General features: G+C 47.0%; 1 protein-coding gene and 1 long non-coding RNA gene across 6 annotated transcripts in view; one reads left to right on the top strand and one right to left on the bottom strand.

The window, feature by feature from the left end:
- The first annotated feature begins 845 nt into the window (after positions 1 to 845).
- On the top strand, positions 846 to 9,761 carry LOC308580328. Its single transcript, XR_014004803.1, has 2 exons — positions 846 to 2,066; positions 8,998 to 9,761. It is a non-coding gene; the product is annotated as an uncharacterized lncRNA (long non-coding RNA).
- The window catches only part of ADGRL1 (adhesion G protein-coupled receptor L1), a 130,674-nt gene continuing 120,520 nt past the window's right edge, over positions 3,672 to 13,825 (bottom strand). For 3 of the 5 annotated variants that reach the window (XM_081181640.1, XM_081181641.1, XM_081181642.1), the window contains 3 exons: positions 13,626 to 13,754; positions 13,105 to 13,122; positions 3,672 to 11,368 (listed from right to left, as the gene is read on the bottom strand). In XM_081181640.1, coding sequence (XP_081037766.1) covers positions 10,590 to 11,368; positions 13,105 to 13,122; positions 13,626 to 13,754 — 926 coding nt within the window. In that variant the 3' untranslated portion in view covers positions 3,672 to 10,589. Of the gene's footprint in view, positions 11,369 to 13,073; positions 13,123 to 13,625; positions 13,755 to 13,825 lie in introns of all 5 variants that reach the window. The other 2 variants (XM_081181644.1, XM_081181643.1) reach the window with 2 other exon arrangements.

Below are 13,825 nucleotides of genomic sequence, written 5' to 3'. Positions count from 1 at the left end.
CCGCCAAACTTCTGATCGGCAAGTCCTAGGCCCTGTGGTTTAACCCACAGCGCCACCCGCGCCCCCGCATACAGTAGTACGGCAATGTAAAACGCAGTGGGAGGGGATGACCTGGCTGTGTTTCAAGCCACTCATGCGCAGCCTTACTTTTGTATGCTGTTGCTTTGATTCGCTATGCCTAAAACTGCTCTACTGTGAGTGGAAAGGCAGAGAATGAGATGACAAGGCACACTGTTCAATCAGATGTGCCTCCAAAACTATATTCTACCAAAACTGAAAGCAGAACTCAGAGATTCAGGATCTAAGAATCCTTTGACCCGTGCTCTCTTGTTTCATTCCAGAATTCTCCAAGTTCCCCCCTCCAGCTTTAAGATAAAACCATCTCTAATCCTCCTTTGCTCTAAATCTCTCCTCCACCTCCCTGCAAGTGTGTCGTTTTCTATCTGTCCTCCTAGCAAAATATAATCTCCCTCTTGGTTTTTGAGACTTTCATTCTGTCAGAGCTCATTGAATTATGATGACGCCAAATTATTATGGGCCAAAGTAGGTCTACAAACAGTAGCCGTGGTGCTGTGGTGGAGCAGCAGTACTCACCTGGCCACCAATCGATTGCTGCTGCTTGCTCACAGGTAGAAGGGGAGGGGCAAGGTTGTGGTGTGGTTGGTGTGGTGCAAACACGCCAGCAAGAGCACCAGATTGTCTCCACTGGGGGGGGGTCACACTCCTCTACATGACTGACTGCAGGCCATGTGAGCCTTGCCACCGCACCCCACTGCCTACAACCAAATTGGGAGAAGGGGGCATATGGATTTGATTCAGCTGCTTTGGACTTTGCCAGGTGATGAAGATGCTCATTTCCCCTCTTGAATTGAGCTTCCTTGACATTCTTCAATATAGAGAAAGAGTAGTTGGTTTCCTTATCAAAAGCCAGGGTTGGGGGGAAGCAGCATAATGACCAGATCTCCAACTGCATATTTAGACTAAACAGCAGCTTAGGCAGCCTGAATGCTCTCTGTGCCACAGAGGAAGTTAATGGGAAGCTAGTGTGGTGTAGTGGTCAGAGTGTTGGGCTAGAGAGATCTTGGTTCAAATCCCCATTCTGACATGATGCTTGATGGGTGACCTTGGGCCAATTGCCATCTCTGTCTAATCTAATTCTCAGGATTGTTGTGAGGATAAAATGTGCTGGTTGGGGAGAGCCATGCATGCCATCTTGAGTTCACTGGAAGATTTATTATGTTTCTATCCCAGCCTTTCTTCCAATAAACCCAAGACGGGATATAAATGTAATAAATATATGTTTTTACACTCTCCCTTCCTGCAATATTTCCCAGCTCCCACCCACGACTGCTATTTACATTTTGCACACAGGTCTAGGGCACAATTATATGTTTCAGCTTCAATACCAGATACACCCAAATAGCACCCTCTAATTAATGCAAATGCAACACTCTGACATGTTTCTCCTGCTTAAGGAAAGCACTCCTAATCACTTACAGTTGCTGAGGAAACTGCAGCCTACACATTCAGCTGCAGTCCTAGGCATACTTACAGGGCCGTAAGGTCCAAATAATATACTGAGTCTTATTTCTGAGAATTGCAAGGCAGGTGACAAGCGTCTCACGCAGGCCTGAGTTATTCTGGTACCTCTCTGGATATTAGATACTGCTCTTCTTCCCTTCATAGCATGCTTGGGCCTGTTTAAGAACATAGAAAGAGTCCTGCTGGACAAAGGTGCCAACTCTATAGAGCTGAGGTGTTTTCAGCCCTGCCCCCCCCCCAATCTTGAGGTGCTGGGCCTTGTGGCGGTTGGCCTCTCCGGGCCTTGTGGCACCAGGCCTCGTAGTGATGGTGGCAGGCCTCACGGCGGTGGCCTCCTACTATCAGCCTCCTCCCAATGCGCATTGCGCAGGATGCCCCCCAACGTTGGATGCAACTTGGCGCCTCTGCTGCTGGATTAATTCCACTAGTCCAACTTCCTTCCTACCCACACACCTTAGTATTGTAGAAAGCAGCTTTATGACAAGTGAGACCAATTGTCTGCACACTGACTGGCAGCAGCCAAGGTAGGCATTCATGGAAAATTTATCTGATTCTATCGGGATCACAAAGGGTTGTTACTTCTTCACCAAGAATGTGTCCTGGGCTGGCACTGCTATTTTTTATTTATTTATGGAAGTTAGGTGGCCCTGCAATGTCTTTATGGAGCGCAGGTGGAGCCTCTGAGAATTTTAAGTCCACAGGAGACAGTTCACAGCAGACTTTTGTGATTATTAGCACGCACGCCCACCCCGCCGCCCACACTGACTGCTTTATGTAGAGCTGAAATGGCTACAGCAGCAATACAAACAGTTTGTGTGAAGATTGTGTGAAACTAATGGCTAAAATTATCTTCAGTGAGCCTTGCTGCCCTCTTAGGATAGCCTTTGAGGAAATGAACAATCACACTAGGGAAGTGTTTGTATTATCTCTGGTAGTGAAATTAGGCTTTTTTGAATCCTGTATAAAGAGTTTGCTGTGAAGCTTGAGGCAAAGACTGCTTGACTTATCCCTCCAGATGGATAAAACAACTCTTATCTGTTTCTAAAATAGCACCATAATATAAGAATTTCCCTTACATTCCTTTTGTTGTTTAAAGGACTTGCTAAAATTCAGCGATAGGATGGCCTTTACTAGCTCAGTTAAGTGTGATGCATTCTGCTTTTTTAGAAGATACAAGACAGGTCGTATTCAGAGTGTGCCTGTCCTAGTGGTTTAAAGCATCTTAAGCAGACTATCTTGCACATATAACTACATGCTGTTCTTTGTGTAAAGTTCTGAGAGAATATTATTTGGGTTATATCTTCACGAGACATATGAATAAAGTCCACCTAGGAGATGGTAATCTCTGCTGGTGCACAAGATAAAACACACAACTGTGAAGAATGTACCTTTTCTATCTGTAGCCATTGATGCTATGGGAATTTTTAAATTTTTTTTTAAAGGAGTGTGGTATTATCTTTTCTGAGAGATTCGGAATTTTGTTTCCATAATTTTTCTTTAGGAGCTATAATTGCTCCATGAAACAGAACCAATCTGTTTTGTCTGCGTGGAATTGGGAAGTGTCAGAGGTCTGCTGAGAGGGGTGGGTAGGTGGAGCTCCATCACTGTGGACATTGCCACTGCACCTGCTGAAGACACAGCTGGGTGGAAGCTGTCAGCGGTATCTAAAATGGGTCTGTCTAAGACAGGGAGGAGACCAATCTTAGCTGGTTCCTAAGTGGATCCAACTGCTAGTAATGGGCCTGATCTGGGCCTAGAGCTCACATGGCAAAAAAAAAAAAAAACCGGGAGGAAAAAAATGGGACCTCCACACACACCTTCTGTCTTAGCTGATGCAAGCTAAGCTGGATGTGGGGATGGTCCCCCTCGTTGCTCAGTTCAGCTCTGCTCCTCCCCATGTAGGAGTTAGGATGAGGAGAATCAGGAATTTTATGCTTATTATACAATTTTAATCAATTTTGTGAAAGTAAATAAGTAAAGGAAAATGCAGTGGCTGGTTACAGAGAAGCTAGCTCCATGGACAGTCTTCAAAGTGCCTGGGATGATTTTTCACATCAGGCCCTTTCCATGGCTGTGTTTTCGCTTTATGTACATCTTGGCCACAAAGAAATATTCGCAACTACCAGCAGTTCCAAGAAATTGTATTTTCTTTATTGTTTTATTTTTATTTTTTTGTAACTCAACAAGTTTCCATTTTTTTAAATATTTTTAAAATTTTCATTATTATATTTTTTTTTCTGTTTAATGCACTCGACCCAAAATTGGTTTGGCATGTTGAAAGGAGGGGAAGGGGACTGAAAGACAAGAGAAATGGAAAAGAGGAGGGGGGGGGGAGGCAAAAAGTAACGGTGTGGAGATTGAAATGGATCAGCACCAACCTGTAGGAGGGGGACATTGAGGGGCCAAGGGAGAGAATGAATCGCAAACCTTCTCAGCAGGCCCTGGGTTCCTGGGCTCAGGCCTTCATGCTGCCATTCGAAAGGCACAGCTTCACTGCTAAACCTGGAGGGAGCTGGGAATGAGGATGGGAGAGCAGGGAGGGTCAGCTTCAAGGAGGCAGTGTGGCTTGACCAGGGAACCAGCCAGCAGCTATGGAAAGCAGGGTGGCATTTCCCGTTATGCCGCTAGGCATCCCTTTCCCTTTTTGCATCCACTTCCTGTTCCAGCACAAGTCTTTCTCACTCATTCTCTACCTTTGCTGGGCGTGGCATATTGGTGCTCAAACCTTCACTGGAATGACTGAGTGAAAATAATTGGCGTCTGGGCCCACCAGTTGGTACTAGGAGGCCCTACAGATGTTGTTCCAACCCCTTCAAGGCCACCACTGCCCACGGAAGTGGGGAGACCCAATCTAGGGCACAGGGCTGCCTTGCGAAGGCCTGTGCCAAGCAAGGAGCTGCTGGTATAAGGAGTCCCTTAGCTGACAGGGAGCCCAATGCAAAAACTCACTCCCCACAAACTGGGAGGCCCCATTGCATTGGAGCACACCCCTTGATCATGCAGTTTGGGGAAGATGGACGATTCTCTGCTTCGGAGCTCTGCTGGTTGCTAGTTCAGGCGATATATCTGTCCTTTCACGGACTCTGCGAAAGAACCACGCTTGAGGAGTTTGGAGGCAGCCTGAGAGAATTCCTGGCAAAGAAGGGAGTGTCTTACACTCCCCCAACAAGGGGGGGAGCAGGGCATGTCTGCCGCTGCTTCAGAGGATTAAGCTCAGAGTGGCATTTAGAGCAGCAGATTTGGAGATTAAATGTTGCCCTAGAGGTAGTGCTGTCCTGAACTAGCTTATGCATAAATGCCCCTCATTTTGGCTTGTAGACAGCCAATTATAGAGAAGACAAAGATGGCCTAGATGAACAGAGTGCAGTTTACTTAAGTGAGGCATAGAGGCTAATTTGCCCAACTAGCTTCATGGCACAGGAATCATGGGCCATATTCTTGTCCTAGATTTTATCCTGCTCTCCATGCTATTCTGGTTTGAAGGCTGAAGAGGGAGTAAGCTTGGGCTAGCTTGCCCAACTGCTCTCATTGGGCCAAGGAGATGTAATTCTGGAGAAGTCAAGCGGAGTACTTTGCTAAAGTGAGTTGAGCTCATGGGTTTGCATAAGTCTTAGATGGATGGGTAGAGAAAAAGAACGACAGGCCAGGTGCCTCGGCTTAATGGGGGTGCAAGCAAAGAGGGCTTCTGGCTATGCCCAGGATGGCTGGAGGTGTCAGCAGGAGTTGTTTAGGAAGCTGAGGAGGGTCTCCCATGGGGAAGCTTGAGCCCCCTCTGGCCATACAAAATGAGTGGCACCTGTTGGCTCCTGAAGCTTCACGATAAATGTGATGCCCCCTAGGTTTTTTTACTATCCTACAGATTTCACATTCAAACTTTTGATACCTTTCATTCCTTTCTGTAACCCACAGATTGAGACTTCAATGATATAAAACAAGATGAATTCTGTACAAAAGTTCAGTAGAAGTCAATCTGTGCAAGGCCTAGAGCAGACATATGCAGCCTTGCCCACCATTCCACCCTAGAATGACAATGCCACTTACGTTCAAAATATCTGGACTCTGTAGTAGGTCTGCTGGATGGCGTTTGGAGCATCTGCACCATGCAGACCCAAAGAAAAATGTACAGAACATACTGTTACCCTCCAAGTCTTGGATGGGCTGTGGGCTGTCCCATAACATCACGAGGGTCACAGTTTCTGAATTCTTGCTCTAAGCTAATAGGGCATTTCCTTCAAGTTGTGAATTGAGAAAAGCCTGTTTTTATCACTGTTGGATATGAGGGGAACTTACAGTTCCCTACCAAAACGCTAAAACTGGTTAAAGGGGTAGCAATGACACAAGAATGTAATCTTCGGAGTCAAAATGGAAAGTGCAAGGATATCATGAGAGTTAAAAAGAAGAAAGGTAAATTCCATGTTAGGAAAAGGATTAAAAACAAACCAGCAATTAGCGCTACAGCATTCTTGATATCTATGGCACACCCATACGTTGAATACAATATGCAGCTCTCATCTAACAAGGGAAGTTGTTGAAAATAGGTTAAAATGGGCAGCTAAAACCAGAGGGTTGGAGCATCTTCCCCACAAAGGAAACAAAAAGATGAGTTAGGGGAAGAGATTTATGAAATCATGAAGGTATGTGAAGAGCACAAATAACATCTCAAAATAATTATAGCCCAGTCAGGGTATTTTTTAAAATATATATTTTTGTAACTGGAGGGGGCAGCCCCCTTCTATCCCAGTGGCAGCTTTACTTCTCAAGTATGGGCTGGACAGCTATACTTTCTCTGGATGCACACACTCTTGTCAGAGGTGGGTATGAGAACGGTGAACAATAATTGACAACAAGTGAGGGAGCACACATTTAGAAGAGGACAGTCTCAGCACCCACACGCAGCATCCTTGGATAGCTGCTGGGATCCCTTGTGGCAGATCTCAGAGCTCTCCAGCTGGGGACAACACACCACTGATCAGAAGTTCTGCTGGCACCACTACCAGTGGGTGAGCTTGTAAGGGGTCTCTAGTTGGGGGGGGGGCTCACCAGAAGGTGGTCTGCCAAGGGCCCCCTCATATCTAGGGCTGGCCTTATTGCATACTAACACACAAGTGAGCATACCTCTCTCAGTGGCAGTAATGGCTGCAGGACTCTTCTTGGCCTATACCTGTAGTCCAAGTTAAAACAGGGGTGTGCCTCTACAGAGCTCTCTCCAAGATTTTTCCTTGCACCAAGATAAGCAGGAATAAAAGAAACAGGGCAATGGCAAAGTGCAACTAGCATGAACACACCTTCAACGCATATGGATTCCGGCTGCCACTACCCAGCACCTGGGAGCATCTGGGCTGATTCTAGTGGCTGGTTTCCAAGACTATTATTACAGCGGTTACTTCAATAGTGTTAGCGCCCCCTTCCTCTTGTGCCAGGACAGAACATGCCATAACACTGATATTACTTCATAATCGTGTCAATCTTTTCACTTCAATTAAAGTCCAAATCTCAAGTACAGTGTGGACTGCTCATAGCTAACATGAAGCTGGAAAGCGCAAAGCCTTGAGGTTGGGTTGCTAGAGACTCAAGTCTCTACCACTTCGCTCCAACAGGATGGATGAGGGCAGATATGTCTTTGGTTTTTTTGTTTTTGTTTTCCACGTGAGGTTTCCAAATGGAGGTACCTCTTGGTGATTATGCCAAGGCAGTTCCTGAACACAGGGCCTTCCTTGGGCCAATGCAGCAAATGCAAGTGGGGTGAATAAGGCCATTTGGTATTGGGGAAAGGATTGATCAGAACCATGGTTTGGTGATAGAATCAGGTAAACGGGAGTGGGGCCTTGTCCTCACAAGGGTAAGGTGTCCATCTAAGAGAGTGAGCAAGTTGGTTCTGGACCAAGATCGAAACAGCGGCAGGAAGGAGTTTGAGCCAACATGGATTTGTCAGGATTCTCACACTAACCTTCCAACTTTCATGCAATGAGATCCTAATGAAGAATACAACCCAAACCTGTGGAAACAGCAACAAGGGCGTCAAAGGCCCCACAACCCAATTCCCTGTGCCCTTTGAAAGTATGACTCGGATATAAAACAAAATGCTTCTGAAAACCATTAGTCCCTACCTCTGAATCAAGTATAATTACATTAGGTTGGGTGGAGGGGGAGATGGCTCTAGGTGAAAAAGTCTATGCCATGTCCCTAGATCTAAATGATGTCAGATCAAGCTTTGTGAGCTACAGCTGTATTGGGTTTTAGGGTTACACAACGCTTGTTCTTCTCTTTCTTTGTGGCCAGCCTTTAACTGGGTTCTTTGCAGAAAATATCAATATGGGCACACGACAAGCTTCTCTTTACCAGATATGATCAAGGGGCATTCTTGGATGCTGCAAACATGCAGTTGCTAGGGGAAGCGACCATATGAACAGGCCTAGCACAATGATAACACAGGCGAACACGGAGCAAGAAACTGAAAGAAAGAAGAAAGCTCACTGTCATCAGGGTTAGTGCTGTCTCCTGATGGAAAAGGAGGACTTGATTGATTGTGCTGCCACTGTACAGGGCAATTTAATATTGGCTCCTTGGGTCTTAGCTTGTGGCACTGGGGTAAGAGATGTAAGCAGGCAACAAGGAGTGACGATGGCTCTTCTTTCCTGCCACAATATGGCACAGAGAAAGGAAGCCCCTGCCTATTCCAAGGAAGGTACACGTCTAAGAATGCCAAACCCTCGCCTTCTGCTTTTGACCAAGTCTCTTAGCAATTCCATTAACTGGGAGAGGACAAAAGATGCAAAAATAATAATTAAAATAAAATAAAAGCAAGAGAACAAACATTTCAAGGCTCCAAGTGGCAAAACCACACACCATTTCCCTTTTTGATATAACGTGACATCTAGCCTGGAAATTTCTAAATAGGTAAGACGTGGCTGCTTAAAAATGATGGTGATGATGAAATGAAACTACTCTGTCCCCTCTTAAAATTCTTAAAAGCGAAGGATTTTTCTGTAACCTACAGCATTACAGCATCTTTGGGTCTTGCAGTAAAAGTGTTTTTCCCCCACCCACAATTCCAAAGTGGCAGTTAATGAGAAAATAACCAACTTCATGTGGAGATGTATGAAAAAGGTACCTCATCCGGCAGGAAAGGGGAAATGCTTCAAGGTCACAGAAATGACGCAGTATATGTTATATATTACATAAAAATTGTGCCAAAATGTTTTTTTCCTCTTTTTTGATTGTAAAAATCTGCTCTCGGCGGGTTTCCCCCAGGTGTCTTTGTCAAAGAAGGGATTTTTTCCCCCCATTTTCCCTTCCATGCTCCCATACCACACATGGGGCCAGAGCAGAGCTGAGTACCATATATCTATATATATTATATAGATATAGATATATTTAAAACCCAGACAGAAAAGTTCCTTGGTTTGTTTTTCCTTTTTTTCAAGTGAGTAAATCAATTCTCTGATTTGTTTTTAGGTTTTCATATTTACAGCATTTCAATTGGTATCACATCCCCCGCTTCCCAACCCATTTGGACCCCGCCCGCCGCCCGCCCTGGAGATATGGTGCCTCTAGGTGAGACTGGTTGCTTCCCCAACTCTCCCAGGCCGAGAGTTGGTGAGAAAAGTCGGAGTTGTGCTTGAAGAGGGAGATTTGCTATTTCTTTTTCCTTTGGGTGGAAAAAAGTGCAGTCTGGGTTAGTGTTTTTGTTGCTGTTTTTTGTTTTGTTCTGTTTGTCTGTTTTTCTGAAGGACAATCCATCCAGTCTGGGGGGCGGGGGAGAGTTCAACACTCCTACTTTCTCCCATGTAGTCCCAAATGTGTTCTGACGGCAGCCATATTTGCATTGCAGGATACTCCTGACGTTTGCGTCTTCGTGGGCAGGAATGAAACAGAAGGAAGGTGAGAGCAGTCTTGCATCACTTTCTAAATGTCTAGAGCTGGAACTTAGCAGGCCGTGGGGGCGACTGGTGGAACTGAGTGAAACGGGAAGAAAAGCCCCCTCCGCTACCACCACCCCATCCCTCATCATCTCTTACTTCTTGTGCAATTTTACGTCAGGCTCGGTGGCCCTAAAGCAACTAGGAGGGGGAAAGGCCACCATGTGTGGCCATACAAATGAAAAAAAATCTAAGGACAGCCACACCTCAGTGCTACTTCCTCCTTCCCCAGAAGCAATGGTGCATTTCAAACATTCCTATGTGGGCTTTAATTTTAAAAAATAAAAAGAGAGAGAGAGAGGAAAGAATCAAAGCAAACCTTTCCTGCCAATCTGAAAGAGCTGAAGAACTTGATGCAAACCCTGTTGCTAAACTGTGACAGTCAACAAATACTAGAAGGCAGGTTCTCAGCATAGCGTTACCTGAACAGCTCCTTCCTCTCCCCCCACCCTCATACCTTTCTCTATCTTTTGTCTCTCTTTTTTGGCAACGGTTGAATCTCAACCCCGACTAGGCCGAGTGCCACATGGCCCTGTTTGTCCCTCGTGCTCTTAAGCTATGGGAGGCGAGGGGTGGGGAGCAGGCTCTGAGCCAGGGAGCAGGGCAGGGCATTTCCCCAGGTGCCCCAGTCTCTGCATGTGGAACCCTCATGGCTTTGATTTTCGTAACATTTTAAAAAAAAAAAATTATTATGTCAACTTTTTAACTCCCCCCCCCCAATTTCTTGGTTCATCCCCCCCCCCCGCAATTGTCTAGAAGGTATTGTCAAAATAAGTCTGATCCTTTTGCCTAGATTCAGCTCTCTTTCCTCCACTGCATTTATTTGCCTGGAGAAGGAAAACGGACATAACCAGATAGGCCACGTGCCACTTTCTGTCTGGAAATCTAATTGGATGGAAGGAAAGACGGACAAAATGGCTGCCCCTCCCTTCTCCTCGGAGAAGCCCTCTCCCTCACTCAGCTCTTTCTTCCACCTTCTCTTCTCCATTCATTCCCCAGCCCTGTGCCATTCTCTTCTTCCCCACCCTTTCTTCCAGGAAAAAATTAAAATGTTCAGGTCACGGCAACAGTGCCGCACTGGGGGTTTTTTTGGGGGGTGTTATGGTCCCTCAGTCCCTTCTCAGCCCCTCAGAGACTGGTCACCAGCTGCATTTGGCCATCTCCCTCCACTGCTGGGTTTTCTAAGCTTCCTGGGACCAAGTAGCCATCATTGCTGGGTCTCCGGACTTGGTAGTAGGCCTGGAGCTGGTTGCGCGGCACCAAGGCTGGCCGATTGGTATAGTAGATTTCATTGATGGCTTGGGCATGAGGAAGCACTTCCCCAACTGCCTCAGGGCTGCTGTCCGGGTATGGGGAGTCCCTCAGGTTGGTCATACTGGTGTATAAAGAGTCCCTGTTGGGGGAAGGGGCTTGGCCATCGCCCCCCTCTGTCAGGTCAGCTGTGCAGCTCTCCGACTCCTCCAGGTCACTCTGGTAGAGGATGGACTGTGCCCTCTGAAGCAAGAGCGGCTCCTCTAAGGCCTTATACATGAGTTCAATTTCCATGTTCTCCTCATGGGTCAAGGAAGGGGCGTCAGGCACAATGGCGTCATCCTCATTGTTGGTACCCCCTCCCCCTGCAACTACGTTGGGAGGGGGAGGGGGCCCAGGGGGGTTGGAGGTCTCGGCAGAACCCCCGCCCCCCTTGACCACGCCACTGCCTCCCCCTCTCAAGTTGTTATGCACCAACTCGGAGATGATCATTTTTTCAAAGGCGGCGGCGTCACTCAGGTTGCGTCGGCAGTCGGCCATCTTGGTGCCATCGGTCGGGAAGTCGCCACTGCGGAGGGAGTAGCTGTTATTGAAGTTGCCATTGAGCGGGAGGGTGTCCATGCCACAGGCGTCTCGGCTGTTGTTCAGGGGGTGCTCTGCAAAGGTGGGCACATAGATGGGTATTAGCGGGAGGAGGCAGGAGGGAGGTCATGAGCAACTAATGTTTAGGCCACAGAGCAGAAGCCATCACTTGGGAACTAAGTTCCACTTGGGCAGACGGTCCGCTCAAGTGGTATGTGTGTATGGCGAGGAAGAGAGCAGATAAGAAGTGTGTGTAAGAAAAATGTAGGGTTATTACACGGGGAGAACTGGCTTGTGTGTATGGGAAATGATGGCAGCAACAAAAATGGAGGTAAGAAGCTAAGAGAGATGAACCTGAAGCTGAGGCTGCATGAGTGGGTAATTTATTTAACTGAATTGAAAGGGTCAGTGCACATTTCAAGCAAGTAAGGCTTCTCTGAGAGTTCCTATATTGACAAGGTACTCTCCAAGACTTGATTCACACAAATAATAACTGTGGGATGAGCTATTGTTTCGGTTTGCTACTATGTTATGTATTTTTGTGTTTTTATATTGTAAACCTCTGATGAAGGGCGGTATAGAAATCTAATAAAAATGAAATAATAACAATAACAAGGCAATGACCACGTGCATCAGAAATCCCCTTCATTCCTTCATTTCGGAATCCCGGGGAAGGGAGGCAGAGCCTTTTCCACCAGGGCCCAGTTCAGATCAAGAAGGCAGGCTCCCAGCAATTGGCCACTAACCGAGCTGCTCTTCAAGCTTTAGCTCTTCTCCAGGGAGCAGATGAAGGTGCCACAGCTATATACAGAATTCTAGCATTTGCCTTTGCCAGCAGGATAGCACAGCCAGCCAGAATGGGGCAGGGCTGCTTGTGCAGCAGCAGCAGCAACAGCCACTTATCTTTCTTCTCCTCTTCTTGTCAGTACAGGGTTAGCCAGACACTGCTCCTTTCTACATAGGAAGCATAGGAGGACTCTGATGCACATGGTAAGATGTGGCTTCGGTTTGGGGTTTGTTTGTTTTAAAAAGAACATATAGAACTATTGTCCTTGAATAAGATGTATTTGTTGATGATCTTTGGGATACTCTTCTGTTAAATTTAATCTTTTTTTTTCAACAAGCATCAGATTGCAGTTCACTTCTCTTTTTTATTTTCTAGTGTGGAAATAAGCGCAGGATTCAACTACATGTGAGTTAGGTATGCATGTGTGAAAGTACTGATACTCGTGTGAGAAAGAGGAATGTGGTTTGTTGAGTAAGATAGCAAGAGTGCAACTAAGGCATAACCTCTAAGGTGACGTGAGAGGGAATAGCCATGTTGGCATGGCTGCTGAGCCGCACACAGCCACATGCATAACACGGAGCACGCAAGTTATCTGATCTGCCAATGGAAGAAGCCTGCGGTCTCCCCCCAGCAAAGGTGGCCTCTGGGGCTGGAGGGACCATTTGTCAGAGACAGTACAGTCAGCCCATTAGAGCACGGGGTGCACACTAGGTTAACGGGCCCATGGTTTCAACCCAGCATGCAGGGATGGGAAGGTTGGGTATCGCTGAGCTCTGCGGATGCATTTAGCTCCATCTAGTGCCCACAGCCAGAATTGCGCAAACCATGCTGCACCACCACCCTCCGAGAAATGGGAACATGAGTAAGGGAGGAGTTCCCTCCAAAAAGCCAGCACTCCTTCCTATTCTCCCTACACACCCGCTACTTGGCTCACGTCTGTGCTGCACCCACCCCCAGCCTGCCAGTCAAACTAGCAATGAAGGAAACATTACTGCGAAATGGAACTGGAAAGGAGGGACGTACTGGACTCTCGGAAGCTCCCTGCAGGCAGCAACAGTTGGGAGAGGAAGAGAAAAGAGAGAAAGAGGGTTATCCAGGTGGCTGGGGCCAGTAATGCAAAATAAGACATGGCCCAAATCCTCCCTGTGGCCATAGCTCAGTGGCACAGCACCAGCTGTTTGCTCCCTGGCATCTCTAGGTACGGCTGGGACTCTGGGGAGCCACAGCCAATCAGTGTAGATAATACTGAGCAAGAGGGACCAATGGTCTGTCTCAGTACAAGGCAGGCTCTTATGCACGGGAGAATAAAGGAGGAGCTCCTCCCACTGCCAGTTCTCCTGACCCATTCCTCCCAGCACCTGAGGCTCGAGGAATTACTTTTTCACCAGATTCAAAAGCAGAAATCTCAGGTGTTCTTTTTGCTTTCTACCTACCCTCGTTTTCAATAAGGAAAATGTGTTTGTGTGTGCAAATGGAACCCTAATTCAGTCTGGGGCATCAATCTAGAGGGGAAAGTATGTTATCCTGGGTGACGATGCCCTTACCTGGGGAGTTGAAGACAGGTGGTGAGGCAGGGTTGAAGCCCACGGACTCAGCAATGAGTGTGTTGTAAGGACTGGTCCCGCCCCGTGTCTGCAGCACGGGGTTGGTCAGCAGGTGGTTCCCCATTGTGCCTGCAAAAAGTAGTATAGGCAAAGGTGTTAGCACCATGGAGGTAGAAAGTGACTTGAGCCTCCGCATCTGG

Source organism: Podarcis bocagei (genome assembly GCF_964188305.1).
Source record: "Podarcis bocagei genome assembly, chromosome: 2".
Taxonomy (NCBI): domain Eukaryota; kingdom Metazoa; phylum Chordata; class Lepidosauria; order Squamata; family Lacertidae; genus Podarcis; species Podarcis bocagei.
Note: the sequence above shows the minus strand (reverse complement) of the source record. Positions and strands in the feature narration are given on the sequence as shown.